General features: G+C 39.1%; 1 protein-coding gene across 2 annotated transcripts; it reads left to right on the top strand.

Annotated features, from left to right (window-relative positions):
• Positions 1-5,151: 5,151 nt before the first annotated feature.
• On the top strand, positions 5,152-24,453 carry EIF3M (eukaryotic translation initiation factor 3 subunit M). Of its 2 annotated transcripts, XM_030917798.1 has the most exons (12): positions 5,212-5,307; positions 7,786-7,809; positions 8,413-8,545; positions 9,984-10,122; positions 10,723-10,846; positions 11,247-11,341; positions 15,505-15,588; positions 16,555-16,654; positions 17,605-17,686; positions 22,674-22,817; positions 23,731-23,791; positions 24,259-24,453. In XM_030917798.1, the coding sequence occupies exons 1-12, from the start codon at positions 5,266-5,268 to the stop codon at positions 24,377-24,379; spliced, it is 1,149 nt and encodes a 382-aa protein (XP_030773658.1). In that variant the 5' UTR covers positions 5,212-5,265; the 3' UTR covers positions 24,380-24,453. The 2 variants fall into 2 exon arrangements, with proteins under 2 accessions (XP_010356642.1, XP_030773658.1); XM_010358340.1 differs by lacking the exon at positions 7,786-7,809 and having other exon boundaries at positions 5,152-5,307.
• Positions 24,454-24,687: the final 234 nt, after the last annotated feature.

The raw sequence follows: 24,687 nt of genomic DNA, 5'->3' as shown, positions 1-24,687 counted from the left end.
GGATCTACTACTCAGGTGCAATATATTTCAGTAAGTCACCAATCAACTGACTTAAATATCCTTTGTTTCACCTGTAAAGTCAGTACAATCACATGTTGCATCGCTAGTATACAATTTAATTATTAGCTATAAATCTCTGAGATCCTAAGATGGTAGCTTTGTAAATTCAGTGTGACATTGCAACAGCACTAAGAGAGATTCCAAGATTCCCACCATCAGTATGCATTATACAAATTTGTTAACCTGCCCTAACATAAACCTTTTATTTACAAAATTATGACTTTAGACTTCAAACTTTTCTCTCTGTGTCAATCAAGATTAGTTTTGCCTGTATAGAAGAAAAAAACCAATATAATAATGCACTAAACAATATGGAGGTTTATTAAATTCATGGGTAGGCCGTCATGGGCTGGCATCACACTCTCCTAATGTCATCAGGGATATGGGCTCCTTCCATCTTTCCTCTCCACCACGTGGCCTCCACCAAGGCCAAGTCTTAGTTTTAGTTTGGTTGCTGTAGCACCCACCATCAAGTCCATGTTTTAGGCAGGAAAAAAAAAAATAGTGGGAGGTGGCAGGGGGGCAAGGGCAAAAGAGTCAGTTCCTAGAAACTGCTCTCAAAATTTCCATCCACATCTCACCAGCTACACCTAGGTATAAGAAGGCTGATCAATTTTGTCTCATAGAAGGGTGCATTGTGGCACCTACAACTACACCTTAGTTCTGCTGCTAAGGAATAAGAGGGTGGATATCAGGTTGACAGTCTTCGTCACACTTAAAAAAAAATCTTTTTCATGTGTTCCTAGAATGTTGTGATCACTCATATTGATTCAAAATTAAAATTTTTTCATTCAAAATTAAAATTTAAAGCAATTTTCAGAGATTTGTCGCAAATCAATCTAGCGAGTTAACATTTAGAGTATCATTCACTAATGCAACAAATACCTTTGCACCTTCTCTGTATCAGGCACATTGATAAAAAAGGGATGGAATGCAATAATGAACACATCTCAACTTTTTCAGAGCTCGTAGTTTATCAGCTCAGTCAAAGTATGATGTGCTAATATATTATAAAAGACACCCATTTAGAATGGATTACGCTCTATACATAGTATTTAGGTAATCAACTACATATACTATTTTTTCTTTTTTCAAGTCAGAGTCTTGCTCTTGTCGTCCATGCTGGAGTAGCAGTGGTGCGATCTCAGCTCACTGGAACCTCTGCCTCCCAGGTTCAAGCCATTCTCCTGCCTCAGCCTCCCAAGTAGCTGGGATTACAGGTACTCACCATCACGCCTGGCTAATTTTTGTATTTTTAGTAGAGACGGGGTTGCACCATGTTGGCCAGGCTGGTCTTGATCAAACTCCTGACCTCAGGTGATCCGCCTGCCTCAGCCTCCCAAAGTGCTGGGATTACAGGCGTGAGCCACCGCGCCCGGCCACATACACTATTTTAGCATAAAAATACCCTTTCATTTATCAGATGAATAATTCCATTGTTTTGAGATGCTGATACAGACTTGAAAACAAATATTAGATATTACTGTCATGCAAAGCATTCTTGTAAAAAAATATAGCTTTGCTCCAATAATAAAATTTCAAGTGAATACATTAATATGGCTCTTGCAAATATAATACTTAAAAACATACTTAAATCCACATTTTCCAGAATTTTTAATCAGAAAGGAGATAACAAATGGAACACAGACAAATTGAACAATAAAGAAAAACTGTAAATATTTGGTTGTATTTTTCAGGTAAAAATTAAACTAAGAGAATACCGCCTTGCAGATGATGGGGCTTTGTTCAACTCCCTGGTGGAGTCTCACTCTGTCGCCCAGGCTGGAGTGCAGTGGCGTGATCTCAGCTCACTGCAACCTCCACCTCCTGAGTTCAAGTGATTCTCCTGCCTCAGCCCACCAGGTCCCGGCTAATTTTTGTATTTTCAGTAGAGACAGGGTTTCACTATGTTGGCCAGGCTGGTCTGGAACTCCTGGCCTCAAGTGATCCACCTGCCTTGGACTCCCAAAGTGCTGGGATTACAGGCATGAGCCACCGCGCCAGCCAAGCTTTTAAAGAATTAAAGTTAGGTTTATTCAGAGGTCTTACTGAGGATTGCAACCTGGGAGAGTCTTCCAAAGTTTCTGTTAGACTGCTCCAAAGCAGTGTTTCAGCACACAGCTTGTGTACGTCAGTGGTGGCTCTGCTTGTGCTCAGAAGTTACATTAAATGTGCTCAGAAGTTACATTAGAGCGAAATCTCATAATGGTTTGGGTGCCAGGGTCCATCTGGTTACAGATTTTGGAGGCATAATCATTATTGCTGTCAGACATTATCTCATGCACACGAAGAGGCAGAGGCTAGGATCACTGAACTTTTCTTTTCTAAAACTGCAGTGATTCAGGCAAGAGAAAATGGGGACCTGTGCTCTATCCCGTTTATCTTTAGGGTATTCTTCCAGAGGGTTGCCCTCAGTCACAGAGTCAGGGGCTTTGCGAAATTCTCTAGCAAGCAGAATGAGCAAACATACCTTCTTAGGTTTGCTACTTTGTCTCACAAGATTCATCCTGACCTAGGTGAGGACAGGCATTTCCTGCCCAAATGTTGCATTTCCCAAGACTACTGGGCCTGCCACACCCCCATCCTGTGTTTGTGTATGGGTGTGTGTTTTTGAATGAATGAAAGTTTAAAGTTTTAAATAACTGTCCATATCCTCTCACCACCCCTCTCAAGAATTTCCCTGGGTGTTCTTTTACTTCACAAGGATCACAGAATGAAAAAATAATAATAATAACAATAGTAAAAAAGAGACAAGTCTTTTAAATATTTGATAAAATGGTATTGTATTTTTGAGTTTGTATTCCTCCAACTTTGCAATAATAATTGGAGGGGAGGAGCCCAGGGATTATTCCTTCAGAATCAACTGGTATTTGTTGAGTCTCTGCTGTGGGCTGGGCACTGAGGTGGGTGTGGAAATGCAGGGTGAACATGACACAGGTTCCCTGCCTTCAGTTTCAGTTTCCACACTGTTAAGGTTATTCCATGCAAGAATGAATCCTTTCAAATTTAGTCTAGCCAGATGTTTTGTGTCCTCTGTCCCCTCAACCTTGTTTTTTTCCTTTGCTTGGCACTTATTTTATATTGTAGTATAATTGTGGTATCAATAAACTGCACATTTTTAAACTGCACAATTTGAAAAATTTTATATGTTTATAAAATTTTATCATGACACAATCACAATCAAAATAATGAACACATCCATAACCCCCAAAAGCTTCCTCAAGCCCCTCTGTATCCATCTTTCCCTCCACTTTACCCAGTCCCTGCCCCCAAGCAACAGCAGTCTATAAAGCTGCCATTATAGTTTCTATTTTCTAGAGTTTTATATAAATGGAACCATACAGTATGTCTGACTTCCTTAACTGAGCAAAATTATTTTGGGATTCTCAACTAAAGAACAAAAATCAAACTTTTATTTTAAGAGATGGAGTCTCACTCACTTTGTCACCTAGGCTGGAGAGACTGAAAAAAAAAAAAAAAGATTCATCTGTGTTTTTGCATGTATAAATAATTCATCCTTTTTTGTTGAACAGCAATATTCCATTAAGCAGATGTATAACAATTTCTTGATCCACTTTATTCATCTGTTGATGAACATTTGGGTTGTTTCCTGTTTTTTGGCTATTGAAAATAAAGTGTTAACTTTCTGGAAGCTGCCTCCTAAAAAAGCTAAACATAAAGTTACTATATAAGCTACTGATTCCACTCATAGGTACATACCTAAGAGAAATATACGTACACACAAAATCTTGTGCACTAACGTTCATGGAAACATTATTCATAATAGCCAAAAAATGGAGACAACCCAAATGTCCACCAACTGATGAACAGATGAACACAATGTGGTATATCCATAACAATGCAGTATTATAAGCAATAAAAAGGAATATAGGACTGATACATGGACTAGCCTTGAAAACATTATGCTAAATTTAGTAAGTCAGACAGGCCACTGTGTATTTTGTGATTCCGCTTACATGAAAAGTCCAGAAAAGGCAAATTCATAGAGACAAAATGTAGTGTTTGCCAGGGGCTGCAGAGGGGTGGGGTCAGGGGGTCTGGAGAGGGGTGGGGCCAGGGGGTCTGGAGGGGGTGGGGCCAGGGGGGGTCTGGAGAGGGGTGGGGCCGGGGGTCTAGGGAGGGGTGGGGCCGGGGAGTCTGGAGAGGGGTGGGGATGGGGAAGGGGGGGCTGGAGAGGGGTGGGGCCAGGGGGTCTGGAGAGGTGTGGGGCTGGGGGTCTGGGGAGTGATCGCTGATGGGTAGTTTCTTTTTGGGGTGATGAAAATGTTCTAAAATTAAACAGTGGAGATGGCTGTGCAACTGTGAAAATACTAAAAAACTACTGAATTCTATACTTTATGAGATGGAGTGTCGCTCTGTTGCCCAGGCTGGAGTGCAGTGGCACGGCCTGGTCTCACGGCAACCTCCTTCTCCCAGATTGAAGCGATTCTCCTGCCTCAGCCTCCTGACTAGCTGGGATTATAGGCGCACGCCACTATGCCCGGGTAGTTTTTGTATGTTTAGTAGAGACGGGGTTTTGTCATGTTGCCCAGGCTGGTCTCCAACTCCTGACCCCAAGTAATCCGCCCTCCTCGGCCTCCCAAAGTGCATGAGAGCCACTGCGTCCAGCCAAAGCTGCTATTTCTTAAAAGCGGCAGTGAACATTGTACAAGTCTTTGTAAGGACACACAGTTTGGGTAAATACTTAGTAGTATAATAGCTGGGTCATATGCTGGGTGGATGCTGAACTTTCTGAGAAACCGCCGCTCCTCTGCAAAGTGACTGCACCATTTTATGTTCCCAACAGCAGTACAGGAGAGTCCCAGGTCCACACAAACCCATCCATACTTGGTAAGACACAATAAGCTTAACATTTCAAGGGAAGGTGGACTTGGGGAGGCGCCAGCGGGAGAAAACATCAAAGCAGATAGCTACACGGGCCTGAAACCTGGAGGCCGCGACAAGCGTCGCTGGGTGGAGACCCAGTAAGTCCCACCTACTAGGGCAGCCCGAGAGCGTACGCCACGGCCTGCTGCGCTCCGCGGCGAGAGCGCGCGGTAGGATTGTCTCTCAAGGCCCCGCCCCAACAGGTCCCCGCACGGGGTGACCCGGAAGCAGTTGCGCGGCAGCGTAGCGCGGTCCAGTTCCCTTTTCCGGTCGGCGTGGTCTTGCGAGTGGAGTGTCAGCTGTGCCCGGGTCTTCGCCATGAGCGTCCCGGCCTTCATCGACATCAGTGAGGAAGATCAGGTGTGCCTTGGACTGCGGGTGCCGCCACAGTGGGGTGGGGGATGTCTCAGTAGCGCGAGGGACCGGTGCCGAGCCCGGGCCGGGGCGGCCAGGGCTGACACCCGCAGCTGTCCTACACGCCAGAATGGGGAGGCCGCGTGGCTGGGGTGCGCGTTCCTGGCCCCGATTCGCACCAGCTCGCCTGCCGGCCTTCTCTGCGCGGGTCCCGACGCTCCACCGCCAGCTTCCTGGTCCGCGTCGGGACTCACTTCTGACGACATAGTATTTTTAGACTGATTAGGAATGATGTCGGCTTCCTTTCCTCAAATGCAGCCACATCCGGAGTAGGAGGTGGTGAATCTGTAGTCAGCATAAGCAGGATAGGGAAAAGTAATTTTGTGCTAAAGATCAAAATGCCGGGCCGGGCGCGGTGGCTCACGCCTGTAATCCCAGCACTTTGGGAGGCCAAGGCGGGCGGATCACGAGGTCAGGAGATCGAGACCACCTGGCTAACACGGTGAAACTCCGTCTCTACTAAAAATACAAAAAAATTACCCAGGCGTGGTGGCACACGCCTGTAGTTCCAGCTACTGGGGAGGCTGAGGCAAGAGAATCGCTTGAACTCGGGAGGCGGAGTTTGCAGTGAGCCAAGATCATGCCGCTGCACACCAGCCTGGGCGACAGAGCGAGAGTCCCTCTCAAAAAAAAAAAACAATAATAATAATAAAATAAGATTAGAATGCCCGTATTACTGTGCGATCACAGGCGAAGACGACCCGTATTTTATACTTGCTTTCTATTCCTACTTGTACGAGGATGAGAGTTGTTCTGTACCCCGGAAGTATGGTATCAGTTCAGCTCTTAAATTCTGTGAGGCATACACCTGATGGACCATACTGATATTTTTAAATTTCCCGTTTGGCGTTTGCTCTTTGGTGTACAGGGCTGTTGGTTCTCATTTTCCCCATAACAAAAGTTTAACCTTAATTGGGAGTTAAACATGACATGGTATTCTTAAAGCTAATTTTGTGTTACTGAAAACTCTTCTGTGGAATCCAAGTTTGTCGTTTTATTTCTGTTACTCTATTAACATGGAAGTAACTTCCAAATGATTGAATATCATATAAACTTCGCATGTCTAAGACAACTTACAGAATTGCGGGAGGGAGTGATTACCCCTCCCCCCCCCACGGTAGGAATGCAGTTCCGATGCTCAGAAGAGCAAAGAAAGAAGGGAAAATGCAAAAGGTGGAGAAAAGGTCAAGGATGGGGAGGGGATTAAACACAGATAGGAAGATATGAAAGACAAAAAAAAAAAAAAACCTGATTAGAAATGGAAGCATGTTACCAACAGTTGGCTGTTAGGTTAACTGAGAAAGTATTTGGATTTTCTTTCTTTTTTTTTTTTTTTTTTTTTTTTAACATACGAAGGGATTTGTGAATGGAGAAAGTTCTTGTCATTGATCATATCTTAAAGTGTCTTCTCAGGCTATGCTTCTGTTCTTGTAACATCAGTTGCATTGTAGCCAGTCCTTTCAAGGAAATATGAAATTGCTCAGGATTAGTTTAACTTTGGTCAAATTCTCAGCTTGGTTAGAGTTAAATGGAATTCTTAATCTTTTTTTGTTTTCTTTTGCTTATGCTGCTCCACAACCACTTGTGGCAGTGAGGATGACAGAAAAACAGCAAACGTGGTTGAATAATTCTTAGAAAAAGTTTACTTTGTATCTGTTTCCTCCATAGAGAAGCATGAAGCATAATTTCTGGTGGTATTTTTGTTTTCTCTGACATGGTGACAGTTTGTTTTCTTTTTTTAATCTTGCTTATAATACCAACTCCTATATGAAGTTACTGTGTGCTTGTTACCTGAAAGGATAGTACCCTCAAATCTGCAGGTTTAATACTTTCCTGAGGCAACTAAACATGCTTGGGGGTTTAAAAATCTTGATGGTTTTGATTTTTTTTTTTTTGGCTTGGCCTAGAAAATGTAATGCCAGTGCATTTACTAATGGTATCCTTTCATCTTCCTGTTGCACATTCTCATTTAATTATCTTTAAAACCAGGCTGGGCATGGTGGCTCATGCCTATAATCTTAGCACTTTGGGAGGCCAAGACCAGGGGATCACCTGAGGTCAGGTGTTCGAGACCAGCCTGACCAACATGATGAAACCCTGCCTCTGCTAAAAATACAAAATTAGCTGGGCATGGTGGCGCATGCCTGTAATGCCAGCTACTTGGGAGGCTGAGGCTGGAGAATTGCTTGAACCCTGGAGGCAGAGGTGGCAGTGAGCCGAGATTGCGCCACTCCACTCACGCCATTGCACTCCAGCCTGGCCAATAAGAGCAAAACTCCATCTCAAAAAAAAAAAAAAATCTTCATTTGTTCGGCTGCCATAGATAGAGTCCCAGGAGAAAAATGGAATAGATGTATATAATTTGGTAGTAGGGTAGGAAATGTCCAAGTGACTGAATGTGGTACTGTAATTGTGTTTTTATAGGTCCGAAGATGCATGCTGACTCAGGTATGCATTTCTAAGAGGTTAGTTGCATAGTAGATGCAGTTCGATGTAATTTTAAGGCAACATTCACAGGCATTACCCTTTTGTGAACCAAAATGCTTATTATCTCAAATAGATTCTCAACTAATTAACAAATGATTATCCTTTTGCCAAGGTAATGTCTGTAACTTTTCTAGTAACCGTGGTTAATGCGTGTACTTGAGAGCAATACTATTGTTCATTTCTTTCAAAAAAGTGAAATCTGCCAAGTCAGATTGATTTCTTCTCCCCAACAACCACACCCCCCACCAAACCCTCTGGGTTATATTATCAAAAAGGTTTTTGCTGTGTGCTGGAAGTCCAGCAGGGTGCAGACTACATGAGAGAAATTCTGAAGGTGATCCATGGGGGCTGTAGCGTCTCTAAAGAGCCACTGGACCTCGTGGAGGAAAACCTGTGGCTCTTGTGGGATTGCCAAGATGGATGAGGTGAGGGAGGAGTCTTCAACATTATTTGAAATAGTTGTTGAATACAGTATTTGCATTTTAGTTTTTCAGAAAGAGGACAGAATTTGAGATTGTGCTTTGTCATTTATAGTCAGTTTTATAATAGAGCAATCCTCAACAGGCTGCGGAGCTTCGTGCTTATCTGAAATCTAAAGGAGCTGAGATTTCAGAAGAGAACTCAGAAGGTGGACTTCATGTTGATTTAGCTCAAATTATTGAAGCCTGTGATGTGTGTCTGAAGGAGGATGATAAAGGTTTGTTTTTAATTTTTTCTAATATTTCCCAATAAAATCTTTTGAATTTTTCTTGTGAATTATACAGTCATCCCTCATTATCCGAGGCAAGGAGGATTTGGAACCCTCAGATACAGAAGGCTGACTGTATTTATGTGTTTTGAATTTTAGACTTAAGGACTTTTAAATAGATGGGTAGTGGTTGTACATATTTTGGGGGCACAGGTGATATTTTGATACATGTATGCAATGTGTAATGATCAAACCAGGGTAATTGGAATATCACACATCTTTTATGTTGGAAACATTCAACAGTTCTCTTCTAGCTATTTTAACTATACACTGTTAACCAGAGTCTAAGCACTGTTGTTTTCAATCTTACCTTCACACATGCTTTCAGTTTGTGTAATCTATTATGCCTATCAAGTAAACCTATTTTGAGAAAACCTCTATTTTATGCACTGGTATATTTCTTAAGTGTTACTACACTAAATGCTGATAATCTCAGAAAAAAATGAAGAAAAAAATGAAGCTCTTTCCTGTTCATAAGTTTTAGATTAACATCAAATGGGATACAATTTCAAGTAATCTAATAGCCATGTAATTACTAGGCCAATTTCCTATTTATTGAGATAGGATGGGAAATTTTCAGAATTGTGAGTTCAGAAATCTCTAGTTAAGGTTTAGAGATCAAACTTGGATGCTGATTTTGGCAGCACGTATATGAAAAAATTAGAGATTAAATTTGGGATATGATTAATATCTGTAATACTTACAAATAACTAATTCAAGCAGAGAGTTGACAGCTTTAATTTCTGATTTCCTATATGTATATACAAAGTTTTCCTTAATTAAGAAAGTATCCTGGCCCAAAATCATGCCAGTAACTTCCAAATGATTGAATATCATGACAGTAAAAATTGAAACTTTATATACATGTAAATCAGTCTCTGTTTTACCTAGTTAGAAACCACATCTTAGGCCAGGTGTAGTGGCTCACACCTGTAATCCCAGCACTTTGGGAGGCCAAGACAGGTGGATCACAAGGTCAAGAGTTCAAGACCAGTCTGGCCAATATGGTGAAATCCTGTCTCTACTAAAAATACAAAAATTAGCCGGGTGTGGTGGCGGACGCCTGTAGTCCCAGCTACTCAGGCAGCTGAGACGGGAGAATCGCTGGAACCCGGGAGGCAGAGGTTGCAGTGAGTGGAGATTGTACCACTACACTCCAGCCTGGGCGACAGAGCAAGACTTCATCTGAAAAAAAAAAAAAAAAAGAAACCACATCTTAGGTAACAATTTCCTTCCTCTTTAATAAAATATACAAGTTGCTTTCTGAATGCAAAAGTGTCTTATATTTGATGGTCTTCATTGTATTAAAACACTGGAAATGCATACTTAACTAGACGCATTGAGTATTGTAGTATCACTGTTGATTTTGTTATCCATACTTGTGTAGATGTTGAAAGTGTAATGAACAGTGTGGTATCCCTACTCTTGATCCTGGAACCAGACAAGCAAGAAGCTTTGATTGAAAGCCTATGTGAAAAGCTGGTCAAATTTCGCGAAGGTGAACGCCCATCTCTGAGACTGCAGTTGTAAGTTGAAATCTGAAAGAAACTCGGTTTTTCAAGGGGCTATTTTCATGTTACTAACTTTTTTGCTGCTGTTGTTGAGACGGAGCATGGCTCTTTCGCCCAGGCTGGAGTGCAGTGGCATGATCTCGGCTCACTGCAAGCTCTGCCTCCCGGGTTCACGCCATTCTCCTGCCTCAGCCTCCCGAGTAGCTGAGACTACAGGTGACTGCCACCATGCCCGGCTCAATTTTTTTCTTTTTTTTTTGGTATTTTTAGTAGAGACGGGGTTTCACTGTGTTAGCCAGGATGCTCTCAATCTCCTGACCTTGTGATCCGCCTGCCTCGGCCTCCCAAAGTGCTGGGATTACAGGCATGAGCCACCACACCCGGCTCATGTTACTAACTTTTAATGGTTCAGAGCAGGAATTCTGAAACTTGACTTTCAGCTGTGGCTCTTATTAGCTGTGACCTTGGGCAAGTGGCTTGACCTTTCTGTGCCTTAGTTTCTTTCTTTGTAATATGAAGTTATTAATGGTATCTGCCACAGGTTTGTGGTGAGAGCTAACCTCAACTTAAAACTGGTTGCTGATTTCAAACCTTGTTTATTTGTTTGTTAACCAGGTTAAGCAACCTTTTCCATGGGATGGACAAGAATACTCCTGTAAGATATACAGTGTATTGCAGCCTTATTAAAGTGGCAGCATCTTGTGGGGCCATCCAGTACATTCCCACTGAGCTGGATCAAGTGAGTTACTGAGTGGAATAGTTGTTCTGGTTATAAGAGATGCACTTTTTTTTTTTTGAGACGGAGTTTCACTGTTGTTGCTCAGGCTGGAGTGCAATGGCACAATCTCAGCTCACCACAACCTCCGCCTCTAGGGTTCAAGCAGCTCTCCTGCCTCTGCCTCCTGAGTAGCTGGGATTACAGGCATGCACCACCATGCCCAGCTAATTTTATATTTTTAGTAGAGACGTGGTTTCTCTATTTTGGTCAGGCTGGTCTCGAGCTCCTGACCTCAGGTGATCCGCCCACCTTGGCCTTCCGAAGTGCTGGGATTATAGGCGTGAGCCACCATGCCTGGCCAGAAATGTACTTTTATAATAAATGTGTTACTCAGTTTTCTCCTTTTGTCAATCTCTTGTAGGTTAGAAAATGGATTTCTGACTGGAATCTCACCACTGAAAAAAAGCACACCCTTTTAAGACTACTTTATGAGGCCCTTGTGGATTGTAAGAAGAGGTATTCAAAAGTAATGAACTAACTTATAACTTAACAGGCAGTATAAGTAGATGGGGATGTTTTTTAAAGAGAAGTAGGGTCAGTAATTTTGCTTTACTCTGTTCTCCACAGAGTTGCTCTAAATCTATTTTTATAAATTTGACCTACTAAGTTAAAGATAACTGTAAAGATTAGAAGTAGTTTTCCCTCATCTTTGAACTTTTTAAAAAGTGAAATTTGGCTTTTTTTCCTAGAAAAAGAAAGGATGGGGGGCCTTTCCAACATGGGCTTCAACCTACTGCTGTAGCATGAGCTTGGTGAATGTGGTGAAGCATCTCATCATTTTTGGATGGTGCAGTGGCAGACTACAAAAAACTTTGTGTTAATGTAAATATTCCCTCTCTCCACCCATGTCCTTCCTCTTGCTTATCACACCCTAGACATAGCGAGCCTATGTCAGGTATAAAAGCACCATGCTCTTTGCCAGTCTGGACCAGGAGCTGGCCCTGGTTCTTGTGTAGCCCGTGTACTAAGAATGGTTTTTACATTTTTAAATGATTGAGAAAGAAAATCAAAGAAAGGGTTGTATTTCATGATATATGGATATTATATGAAATTCAGATTTCAGGGTCCATAACATTGGTATTACATCCATGTGTATTCATTTACATATTGTCTGTGCCTGCTTTTGCCAAGAGTTTAGTTACAACAGATACCGTATAGCTTGCAAAGCTTAAAATATTTACTCTCTGGCCCTGTACAGAAAGTTTGCCTACCCCTTGTCTAAGTAGTCTTATTACAGTCAGCTTCATTTCTCTGCCAGAAACACCCCTCTCGTATTTCGGTTAGTGCCTCCCTTTTGCAGCACCCTCTACTTGTATCCTAGCATTTAACACCCTTGGTTGAAAGTAAGGTTGTAGGCTAAGTGAAGGTAAGGAACCTCTGCTAACCATTGCATTCCCAAGAAGATAGCACTTATTGGGCACTGAGTGGATAAATGCTATCCACAGTAGGGCACTGGAAGGGGATACTTACTTAAACATGAAATTCTGCCGATCTAAATGTTGAGAGTTGGTTTTCTTCTTTAGAACACATAAAATACATATTTTAACATATTTTAATTAGTAAAATTTGAGAGTTTGCCTAGCAGTTAAGTAAAAATGCTTCACGTTTATAGGTGCCCTCTTCATGACTTTATTTATATTGGTGGTTGATGCACGTGGTGTCTGTTGTGCATTTTAAAGGGTGATACTGGTCACTAAGCCCTTACATGTCAGACACCATGATGTGTGCTTCCAATGGATTAAAAAGATTTCTTTAGCTGAGAAGATTGAAGTACACTGTGGTTGCTAAAACTGGAAAATGACTTGTACCTGTGCTTACAGTGTGGTACAAGATAATGAGTAAGATGTGGTTTTTAAAAAAGTTTTTCTTTGCATTTTTATAGTTAAATCATTATATGTTTTAATTTTTATTGAAAAGTTAAAAATTCCTTAGTTTTTTATTCCTGGTACCACTACACTACCATAATTTTACAGGGCAACATACCTGATGTAATGAAAAGAAAAAGACAAAAGCTACAACAGATAAAAGACTCAGGAATATACATGTAATTAACACTACACTGAATTAATGAATAGCTGCACTTTTTGCAAACTTTGGCTATGACAGTCCTGAACAAGAGAAGGCTTTCCTGTTTAAGCTGCAGTAACTTTTCTGACTGTGGATCATCATTCCTCGGTGGCAGACTTGTACAGTTCCTCTAATGCATTTGGATGATTGCCTCAAAGTAACTTGTGGCTTTTCTGACTTCTCCTTGCTTGTGCTCCTGCTAAAAACTGTAGCCCTTTTCTGCTGTTTTTAGAACCTTGTGCTACCATATTTACCACCATAGAGACTGCCCAAGCATTATCCACCAAAGCTGCCCCCTTTGATGCATGGGTCCGTAATTTGATTGTCATTGTCCACTGTAATATCCACAATCATTATAGTTCCCACCACCACCATAATTACCAGTCCCCAAATTTCCTTCTTCATTGTAACTATCATGCCCTCCACTGCTGCCACCATATCTACCACCACCATACCCCCCTCTACTATCAAAACCAGGACAACTGCTGTAGTTGCCACCATCACCTTCAAATCCATTATATCCAGCAACCCCTCCTCCATAACTACTACTGCTGCCACCACCCCAGCACCATAGCCTCCTCTTCCACCAGAGTTTCTACCCATGGCCAAAACTGCCATCTCCAGAGCTTCCTCCACAACCCATAAAGTTGCTAGATCCACTCTACAACGGCATCTGTTGTTTAAAAAGGGCCCTTTTCACTTCACTAACGCCTGTTAATAGAGTGTTATTTCTGAACCACAATTTTACCAACTGTATCATGATCATCAAAAGTTACAAAAGCAAATCCTATCTTTTTTCCATTCTGCCTGTCCTCCATGAACTTCTGTGGTTTCAATCTTGCCATACTTTGCAAAGTAGTCTCTCAAATTATGTTCTTCTGTATCTTGTTTAACGTCACCAACAAATGTTGAATGGGCGCTGCCTTCCCAGAACTCTCTCTAGAAACAGCTGTCTTTGGTTCCATTGCATGCCTCAGCTTTGTGTGATCGAGCACACATTGCTGCATCCACCTCTTCAACACAAGAGTAAGTCACAAAACCACAGTCTCTGGAACATTTTGTTTGGGGGTCTGATTACCACACAACCTGTGAGTGTGCTCCAATTTCTTAAAATATTCTCTAAAACTACTATCTCTAGTTTCAAAGCTCAGACCACCAGTAAACAAGTTTTTCAGCTACTCTGGCTTCTGTGGATCATGGCCTCTTTCAGGTTGAGTTCAATATTAATTTTTTATTTTTAGAGGTGGGGTGTGACCATGTTGCCCACGCTGGAGTGCAGTGGGTATTTGGCTGTTCATAGGTGCAGTTGTAGTGCAAAAAGCCTTGAATTCCTGGGCTCAAGCAAGCCTTCTGAGTAGCTGGGACCATTTGCATGTGCCACTGTGCCTAGGCATTTGTATCACTACATTTAAGATGCGGGTTACCGGCTGGGCGTGGTGGCTCACACCTGTAATCCCAGCACTTTGGGAGGCTGAGGCGAGCGGATCACGAGGTCAGGAGATCGAGACCAGGCATGCTGGTGGGTGCCTGTGGTCCTAGCTACTCGGGAGGCTAAGGCAGGAGAATGGTGTGAACCCAGGGGGTAGAGCTTGCAGTGAGCCGAGATCACGCCAGTGCACTCCAGCCTGGGCGACAGAGCAAGCCTCTGTCTCGAAGAAAAAAAAAAGAAGAAAAAGTTGTAGGTTACCACTTGGCCATGCTTATAGTGATATTTCTGAATCTTAGTAAACCTTAGTTTTGAGAGAAGTTTTAGATAGCATTTATCATTTTAAAATAAATGATACAGTTCCTGCTGATTTTACCCAGGTTGAACTCAGATATGGGGAGTAAGTATTTTTAGAAATTGAAAAAAGGGGAAAAAAAACCTCTTCCTCCTAGTTAACAAAGCTTTCTATAAGCTGAAGATTCCACAGTTTAAAGGAAGTCATGAGGAGTAAAGATAAACATTTTCTAAAAGTCCAGTTTGAATGACTGCATTTATTTTGCCCTATTTACTGCAGTGAGAACTGATCATCTGTCTAACTGTAAGAATAACTTAATTGGAAGGGTATCTTAAGTAGAGTTACTTAAATATTTGGTCTTGTCTCAACTTCAGCCATACTGTCCTAACAGTTTCTGGGACACAAAACTTTTTTTCCACCTAGGGCCTTTATACTTGGTCTTCCCTCTGCTTGGAAAGTCATCTTACCCCACTTTCATGAACCCAGTTCTTTTCATGGCCAAGAAAAGGATATTTTACATCCTTTTGGTCTCAGCTTACATGTCATCTCTTCTGAGGGAGACTTTGCTTTCTCACTGTACATAAAGTAGCCTTTCCTTTCTTGTTGCTTTGATTACATCACCATTTATTTCCTTCATAGCACTTACTTTCCTTAGTTGTCCATCTTTCCTACTAAAAGGAAGGTTTCATGACTTTTCCCATAGACAGGGATTTTGTCTCTCTTAGTCACCATTACATATGTCATCAGCACAGTACCTGCCTCTTAAAAATATTTTTAAATGAATGAATAGCAGTAATACTTTCAAGTTCCTAAAGCAGTATTTCTTTTTAGTGATGCTGCTTCAAAAGTCATGGTGGAATTGCTTGGAAGTTACACAGAGGATAATGCTTCCCAGGCTCGAGTTGATGCCCACAGGTACTGTTAAACGTTACTCTAATGAGAGTTTGTCAGCAGTTTAGAGGTGAGCTACAGTATTAAATTATGTAACTAAAATCATGTTTGCAACCATGAGTGATCCAGAGCCATTTGATAGTGTGCATTTCCTGGTGATTCTAATGTAGATACTAAAATTCAAGGTTTGATATTGGAAGAACTTGTAGCTTGAATATGAAATAGCTGCATGGTGTTTACTGGGTGGGGGTATTGCTGGTATGGGGATGATGATCCCAACCCAAGAATTAGAACCTAATCTTGGGCCAATTAACCCTAATATTAAAGCTTATAGGTGGAAGGTTGATGGCTTGCCAAGAATTAACCCATTGCTAATGAGAATAAGGGCTTTTAACAGTCTTAGATCTAACTGGTAACAAGAATAGAATCAGTTTTCTAAATCTTTGTAATAAGGATTGTGAAACTTCTTTACATGGTCATTACTTTGTGTGAACCTCTACATGATAGGAGTTCGTAAAAAGGAAAGTTGGTGGTAAAGGTCCTTGACTTTGAGGTCAGACTGCCTCCATTCACATTCTTACTCCACCTCTTAATTAGCACTTCTGGGCTGCTTCATAGTTGATAAAGGGGGCATGGTTAATATTGTTTGTCTCCTAGGTTGTTCTGAGGAATAAATGAGATATAAGGCAAGTGAAGCACTTAGTGTCTGGCATATGGTTCTGGCTGCTGCTTGCTATTTGATTACCTTGGTGCTTTCTCTCCAGCTGTGTTTTTTTTCTACAATTAATATATTTCATTTTGTTAAAACAGATGAACCTGATAAATTTATTGGCCTGTCTTAACCCTATCCTGTAACTTTTTAAATGTTGTATATATGTTTTGGACTGTTAGATATTTTACTGAATTAAGTATATTTTATGATCTGCAAAAACTCAGTGAAAAGCTAGCATTTCAAAACCCTGAGCCTAAATTTTTTGTTCTCTAATTAAGGTGTATTGTACGAGCATTGAAAGACCCAAATGCATTTCTTTTTGACCACCTTCTTACTTTAAAACCAGTCAAGTTTTTGGAAGGCGAGCTTATTCATGATGTAAGTAGTTTATCCTTTAATGTGAAAAATGTCCTCCTTTCCTAAATTTTCCAAAGAAAAGCAGGACTCTTTCTTTGCATTAATAAAAGTGACTAATGGCAAGATATGGAAAGATAAAGAACTATTTATTCTTTTTATATCAGGAACAGACATATTTAGGACCAGCTTTTCTCCAACCACTGAGCACAGTCCTATTCTTCCTCCCTTTCTTAATTTCTTTCTTTCTTTTTTTTTTTTTTTTTTTTTGAGACAGAGTCTCACTCTCACCAGGCTGGAGTGCAGTGGCATGATCTTGGCTCACTGCAACCTCCAACTCTCTGGTTTAAGCGATTCTCCTGCCTCAGCCTCCAGGAGAAGTAGCTGGGGTTATAGGCACATGCCACCACACCCAACTAAGTTTTGTATTTTTAGTAGAGACAGGGTTTTGCCATGTTGATCAGGTCTCCAACTCCTGACCTCAAGTGATCTGCCCACTTTGACTTCCCAAAGTATTGGGATTACAGGCGTGAGCCACTGCGCCCGGCCACCACCCTTTCTTTCATCTTCTCACTTACTCACCATTATAGACTTAGATAATACAAGTTTCTTTTTTATTACATATATATTGTTCCTAGCCCCACTTAGGAAGATAAATCTGATATTTAAAAACACATGAACATTTTTCAAATGCAAGTATAAATATATTTTGGACTGTTGTGCATCTGGACTATGCCATTAGCCACCATCTTTCAGTGTGGATAATTTAGAGCGCAGTGTATTTACTGATTCATTTTAAAAGTGAGCCATATGAAAGCAGATGGTTTGGTAATTTGATGAAACAATGATATTTCTGCATTGAACAAAATGTAGGAGTGTCTTTAAAATATCTTTACAGTATCTTACAATATCTTAAAATATCTTAAATCTTAATTCTGTATTGATGGTATCTTTTTTGTCTCTTATCTGTATAGCTTTTAACCATTTTTGTGAGTGCTAAATTGGCATCATATGTCAAGTTTTATCAGAATAATAAAGACTTCATTGATTCACTTGGTAAGTTTTGGGGTTTATTCTTTGAGGCACAGACAGAGGTGGGAATATGCTACACTAACAGTTATGTACTATGTGGTCCAGCAAGTATGGTTGTGGCCTTATTTGTAGATAATCCTAAAAGGAGTCGTGTATGATAGAACAGCACAAAAATAGGTAGTTTAAAATATTACTTAGAGTGAATTGAGAATCAGAAACCAAGAAGGTGTAGGAGGTGGCATTTGTGATAGAGAATGAAACTGGGAGTATGAAAACAAGTTGGGACTGGGCAAGGTGGCTCACAGGTGTAATCCCAGCACTTTGGAGGCCGAGGCGGGTGGATCACAAGATCAGGAAGTAGAGACCATCCTGGCTAACTAACATGGTGAAACCCTGTCTCTACTAAAAATACAAAAAAATTAGTCGGGTGTGGTGGCGGGCGCCTGTAGTCCCAGCTACTCGGGAGGCTGAGGTAGGAGAATCAACCTTGGAGGTTGAACCCGGGAGGCGGAGTCAGAGGTGGAGGTTGCAGTGAGCCAAGATCCTGCCACTGCACTCCAGCCTGGGCAACAGAGCAAGACTGCGTCTCAACAACAACAAAAAAAGAAAACAACTTGGCGCCTGTAATCCCAGCACTTTGGGAGGTTGAGGTGGGTGGATCACTTGAGGTCACGAGTTCAAGACCAGCCTGGCCAACATGGCAAAACCCCATTTCTACTAAAAATACAAAAATTAGTGGGCATGGTGGCACACACCTGTAGTGCCAGCTACTCAGGAGCTTTAGGCAAGAGAATCACTTGAACCCCAGAGGCAGAGGTTGCAGTGAGTTGAGATCGCATCACTACACTCCAGCCTGGAAGACAGAGTAAGGCTCCGTCTCCAAAAAAAAAGGAGAAAACAACTTGGACCCTTTTTGTCTCATTTAAGAGCTTGCTGAACTTTAGGCCCTTCCAGCTCTTCTGTACCACAATTCTTTGAGGTAAAGTTATAGCAAGAATCGGGTGCTTGGAGAAGATTGAGATAGAAATGGTTCCATTGGTACATTTGTTTTTAAAATTTAGGGATGGGGGAGTGAGCAGAAAAGCAACTGAAAGAATTACCATTACTTTGATCATAATGGTAACTTTCAGAAATGTTTTAAGAGCTGATAAAATTTGATGATTAAAGGTACTTTATTAAGCTAAACATTCTTAAAATAATATTGTTTCTTTGTAGAAGACCTTATTCCTTAGATATATGGTTATTTCTATTTTTGGTTCCTTTTTTTAAGCCATAGCCACAGAATGGTAACAAATAGTTTTTTCCCCCTCTACTGTAGTATTTTATGCTTGGATACCCCTGCCATTAACAAATCACAGAAGTATATATAGTATTGCCAGTTAGATCTGAAAGATGGAATTAGATATTGGAAATGTAATTTTACATGATAATAAGACTTTTCTAACTGCAGTTTGTTGAAAACAGCATAGTCTTTATTATTTTTATCTTTGAATTTTCTTGTCTAGCATGTCAGAGTTCAGCAAATGTTTGTCAAATTGAATCAAATCTTATTCTTACTGAGCAAACCCTATATATGTTCAATATTTTAATTTCCTTCTGGAGCATGTTTTTAATATGTTAAAATACAAAGAGAAAACTTAGAAAATCTGCAGTTGAACAGGTTTTAAATGTTGTAAACTACCAGTTTGTTTTACACTGGAGTCAACTGTGAAGCTAAGCTGCTTTGTTTTCCTAGTAGGCAATACTCAAAATACATTAGAGATTGATTATATTTTCCACATTAAGACTGAATTTTTTTTTTGTTTTTTGAGACTAGTCTTCCTGGTTCTTGAGGATACAGATGAATATATGATCTACTTTGATTATACTTAGTCTTCAATTTGGTAATCATTAATGTTTGTCACCTCTAAATTGTGTGCCTCTATTGGAATTGGGGACTTACTCTGAACATAATAGGGCATTTGAAATACACCAAGATAAAGTAGATGTGTGTTTGTGTACAAAGCTTTGCCAGGTGCACTAGACCCAGAAAACCACATTCTGTCCCAGTTAATTTGTTCTGTGGCATGAAGCTATGTGATGGAATGTTAATGTCAGCAACCTCTTTATTTACGCACCAAGGAAAAAGGAGTAGTAATTAACACTTTGACACTCCCCCATTGATGTGTAATTGACTGTTTCAAAGGAGCACTGGTTCATAAGCTATTGCATGCATTAAAATTGGGTTTTCTATATTGCAGCATTTTAAGACAGGGGTCAGTGACAATGCAGAAATTGCTCAATGATGCACTTTTTTTATTACTGCATTAAGGTTTTGACATATTAGTAATGAATAAATGTTTCCATAAATTAGATTTTTTATAACTTTAAAATTGAAATACGACACAGCACACTGTGACTTCCTCCTTGAAGATAGTATTTTAGTTTTATGAAACAAAGCACAGCTTCCTACAAAATCTTTAACTCATACTGCACTGCCTTAGTAGTTTGATTTTTCAGAACAAGAGTCCTAAAGGTTTTAACTTTGGTTCTCTGTTTTAAAGTTAGTTTAAACATCAATTTAAAGTGTTTTTAGATGCAAGTTTTCACGTATAAAATAGATAACGGTTTTATGGAATTCTGCCTAGAAATAATCTTCATTCCTCTGATAAGTTTTTTCATTTACGGTAAGATTGTAACTGCAGAGAAGATGAACAGTAAAATAGATTTAATTTTAGGAGTATTTAAAATAATACAGATTTCAGAAGTTTCTATCATTTTATCATATTGAAAGAGAATTGTCTGTCTATGCCAGTAGAACTGAGAATGTTAAGGAATTTTTGAAAAAATCTTGAATACTTGTTCATTGATAGGAAAAAATTCGTAACATTGCTTATTGTGCCAACTAGAATTCAAATTCCTTCATTTGCCTTACATTTCTTGAACATCTGTGCACATCAGTATTCTATTAGAAATTTGTTTATATGCTTTTCAGAAAACATCTTTATATTAATGTGTATTTTTAAAATTATATAATTAAACATTTATTACAGCTGAAAGCCTAGTGACAACTATCTAGATTCCACAAGTTGCAATCAGTTTGTCAGAACATTTTCTTTTATTAACACTGACAACTTAGGCCAACAGTAGCATTATCTTGTGTCAACTGAATTGCCCTAACATGTTCACATGTAATCCGGTGTTATCCAGTTGCTACCTTTTGCTTCAGAAAGTTAATCAGCATCTAATTTGCATTTGTTAATTAGGGTTAATGTGCACTAATTGATTTCTTGATGCCTGTAGATTTCCATTAAACCCAGTTAGCAATACTTACTTGTATACCTCATTCATTTGAGTTATGATGACCATGTTTTTGTTGAATCTGTGCCAAATAGGAAGCCTGTATCATAATTACAGCTAATTAACAGATGATCATGCCCTATGTTAATGGGCTTCCCTAATCTTCCACTAATATAGGAGTGTTATAAATTTAAAATTTATTTATGGAGTGTTTAGAGAGATAACTTTTTGAACAATACAGACTTGAAGCTCTGAATGTATTAGAGGGCACTTGATCATTTGCTGATGTTACATAATTTAAAAGTTCAGTGAAAAGGAACATGTAAATCTAGATTAGTTTTAGAAACTTGGTTTTATAATTAATAAATTAGCATCAAAACAGGTATATATGATATTGTGTTAGAATTCTGCTCTTAGGACTAGGTTATATATTTAGGATTCCTAATTTTTAAAGTTTCTAGCCCTTTATTTTAGAAATGAACCTATTCTAGGCCTATCACTGCTACTTTTTTACTATGTCACCATTTAATCTCTTAGCTCCCTAGTTTTGTTTTTAAAGTGAAAGGATCAGGACTGGGTAATTCCTTAAGTTTTCTTCTAGGCCTAACACATTGTTATCTGAATAATTATAACAGCATATTTCATTAGAAATTATAATGCAGGCTGGGCGCGGTGGCTATAATCCCAGCACTTTGGGAGGCTGAGGCGGGCGGATCACGAGGTCAGGAGATCAAGACCGTCCTGGCTAACAAGGTGAAACCCTGTCTCTACTAAAAATACAAAAATTAGACGCGCGAGCTGGCGGGCGCCTGTAGTCCCAGCTGCTTGGGAGGCTGAGGCAGGAGAATGGCGTGAACCCAGGAGGCGGAGCTTGCAGTGAGCCGAGATAGTGCCACTGCACTCCAGCCTGGGCAACACAGCGAGACTCCATCTCAAAAAAAAAAAAAAAAAAGAAATTATAATTATAAATTATAATTATAATTTATAATTCAATATAAAATTTGAATTATTTATGCAGTTTTCTACTTTTGCCTTATAAAGAACAATTATCACTGTTAATGGTACTCTTTATACCTAGTACTAACTGTTTTGGCCTATAAATGTTAAATGACACACACACCTCAACAGTTTTGATTTGTAAGTAGTTTTGAGTTTTAAATAGTGACCTGAAGCAAAATGGAATGTTTTCATAACTGAAAATGTTTGTGAAAATATTTTAAAACTTCACGTTTACCAGTAATAGTAACACAGAAAAAACTAGTAAGTAGATGAGAAATCCTCTGTGTTTAAATGAAGAGCTGTTAGTGTGAAAAATAAGCTTAGGTAACTAACTAAATAGAAACTGTTCTTATGAAATGTACTTTGTAGATTTTATCTCCTAAAATGTATAACTATTTAAAAATGTAAAATGTACAAAACTTTTAGGGTCTAAAAATAATCATTTTATGGCCCATTCTTAACTTTGAATCTATCACCTATGGTACTATAGAAAAATTATTTTTAATACTCTATGGAGTCAGTTTATAGTTTGCAAATAAATATAAGAAGCTTTGTCAAAATTATTCTAAGTGCTCACACAATAATTTCCGCAATTACAAAAGTAAAAATAATGCCCGCAGCTTAACATGAGATGTAATTGGATCAGGACTGGGTAATTCCTTAAGTTTTCTTAAAAAGTGCAGCTCTTTAATTAGTATGAACATTCATCAGGCTTCACTGTTCTGTTATGTAGGCCTATTACATGAACAGAATATGGCAAAAATGAGACTACTTACTTTTATGGGAATGGCAGTGGAAAATAAAGAAATTTCTTTTGATACAATGCAGCAAGAACTTCAGATTGGAGCTGATGATGTTGAAGCATTTGTTATTGACGGTAAGACAGATAGAACATTTTCATTTATTTCTAGAATTTCTCATCTACATGGATCATAGTAAGATTTTTATCTGGAAACTGAACCTTACACAACAAAAATTTGTTTGTAGCAGATGTGTGTTTAGTAGATTAGTGGATATATTTGTTGTAGGGTAAAAATTAGTAGAAATACAAACTGCTATATTCTATCCCTTGAAATCACATAGAAGAAAGACACTTACGCAATACACCATTGTGGTTTTAAGACGTGGATTTAAGACCAGGCCCTTCCTTTGTGAAACAGGAATGTAGGGATTCATTTGTGGTTGTAAGGATTAAATGAATTAATACAGGTAAAGCACAGTGCCTGGCACATAGTATCTACAAGTCATCTGGCAACAAGTGATCTACAAGTGTTAACCATTACCAGTTTTTTTATGATGAGCCTAGAAAGAAGAACTTCTTCCTGAACAATTGGATTATAAAGCAACTTAACTGCTCAGGAGTTTTATCTGAGTTTTTTAAATTTGAAAGTTGGGATTATGTAATTAAGATTAATAAAAGATTCAGAACTATTGACCTTTTTTCCCCTAATGATCTAAGTCTTCTATAAAGAAGTAATAACTTAGTAGGAAATTAGTTTATTTCCCTATTTGAGATGGTAGGGGAAGAACACCTAGAATACTTAAAAAAAAAAAAAAACTATATGCAATGTTTATTTAATATAGATGATCCCAGCAGCCATACGAGAAATGCATGACCTTCCACTTGCTTGCCTCATACTGTTTTGCTTATTAGATTTAAACAGTCAGTGTGCAGTGTTGGGAAACAGTATAAAGTTTTATTATGGCTCACTTGGTCACAGTTTTCATACCTTAGCTATTTTTCTTGGAAATTTTCCATATAACATACAATGTAAAACATCTTTTTTCAGCGGTAAGAACTAAAATGGTCTACTGCAAAATTGATCAGACCCAGAGAAAAGTAGTTGTCAGGTAAGATATTTAATGCTTTGCGGCATTTTATAGAACGATTTAGTTTGTTTCAATTATTTCACTTAAATGTTTAGAGAACCAAGGTGGTGTTATCAGTTGACTGTAGTTAAATAGTTGCTATTTATTATAATTTTATTAAAGTTCAGACTGAATGTGATTAGCTTATTTAATGAAAGAGTCCTATTTTCCAGCACATTTCATTTAATGGCTTAGCATTGGCTAGAATACTAATGACTTTTATGTCTGCTTTATATAGTTGTTCAGGAGAATTAGAAGGCTTAGGATCAATACAGTAAAGATTTTTTTAAAATAATTATGTAATTCTTAAATTCTTTTACAATTCTAAATTATGTCTGTTGTGTATATTTAATATTGCTTTTAACTGGATTCAAATCTGTAGTATTATAAAAAAAAAACCCAGAGGATAATAGATTGACTAACACTGTGTTTAATTTTTCAATTTTTAGTCATAGCACACATCGGACATTTGGAAAACAGCAGTGGCAACAACTGTATGACACACTTAATGCCTGGAAACAAAATCTGAACAAAGTGAAAAACAGCCTTTTGAGTCTTTCTGATACCTGAGTTTTTATGCTTATAATTTTTGTTCTATGAAAAAAAATCCCTAAATCATAGTAAAACATTATAAACTAAAAAAATTTGCCTAGTCTGGACAGTTATTGTCTCAAATTTATACTAAAATCACAAACTCCAGAGGATATGAAGTAATAAATTACAAAGTGTCACAATGTCTGTCATACAATACATAAATTCTGTTCTGTAAAAAAAGATATTGAAGAAGCAATGAGCACTTTAAAGAAAGGATAATATACAGAGGGAAGACAGAAGTAGAATAATACAATTTCTTCACATTAGAAAAACTTGGAAAAGTG

Source organism: Rhinopithecus roxellana, chromosome 15, assembly GCF_007565055.1.
Source record: "Rhinopithecus roxellana isolate Shanxi Qingling chromosome 15, ASM756505v1, whole genome shotgun sequence".
Classification (NCBI taxonomy): domain Eukaryota; kingdom Metazoa; phylum Chordata; class Mammalia; order Primates; family Cercopithecidae; genus Rhinopithecus; species Rhinopithecus roxellana.
Note: the sequence above shows the minus strand (reverse complement) of the source record. Positions and strands in the feature narration are given on the sequence as shown.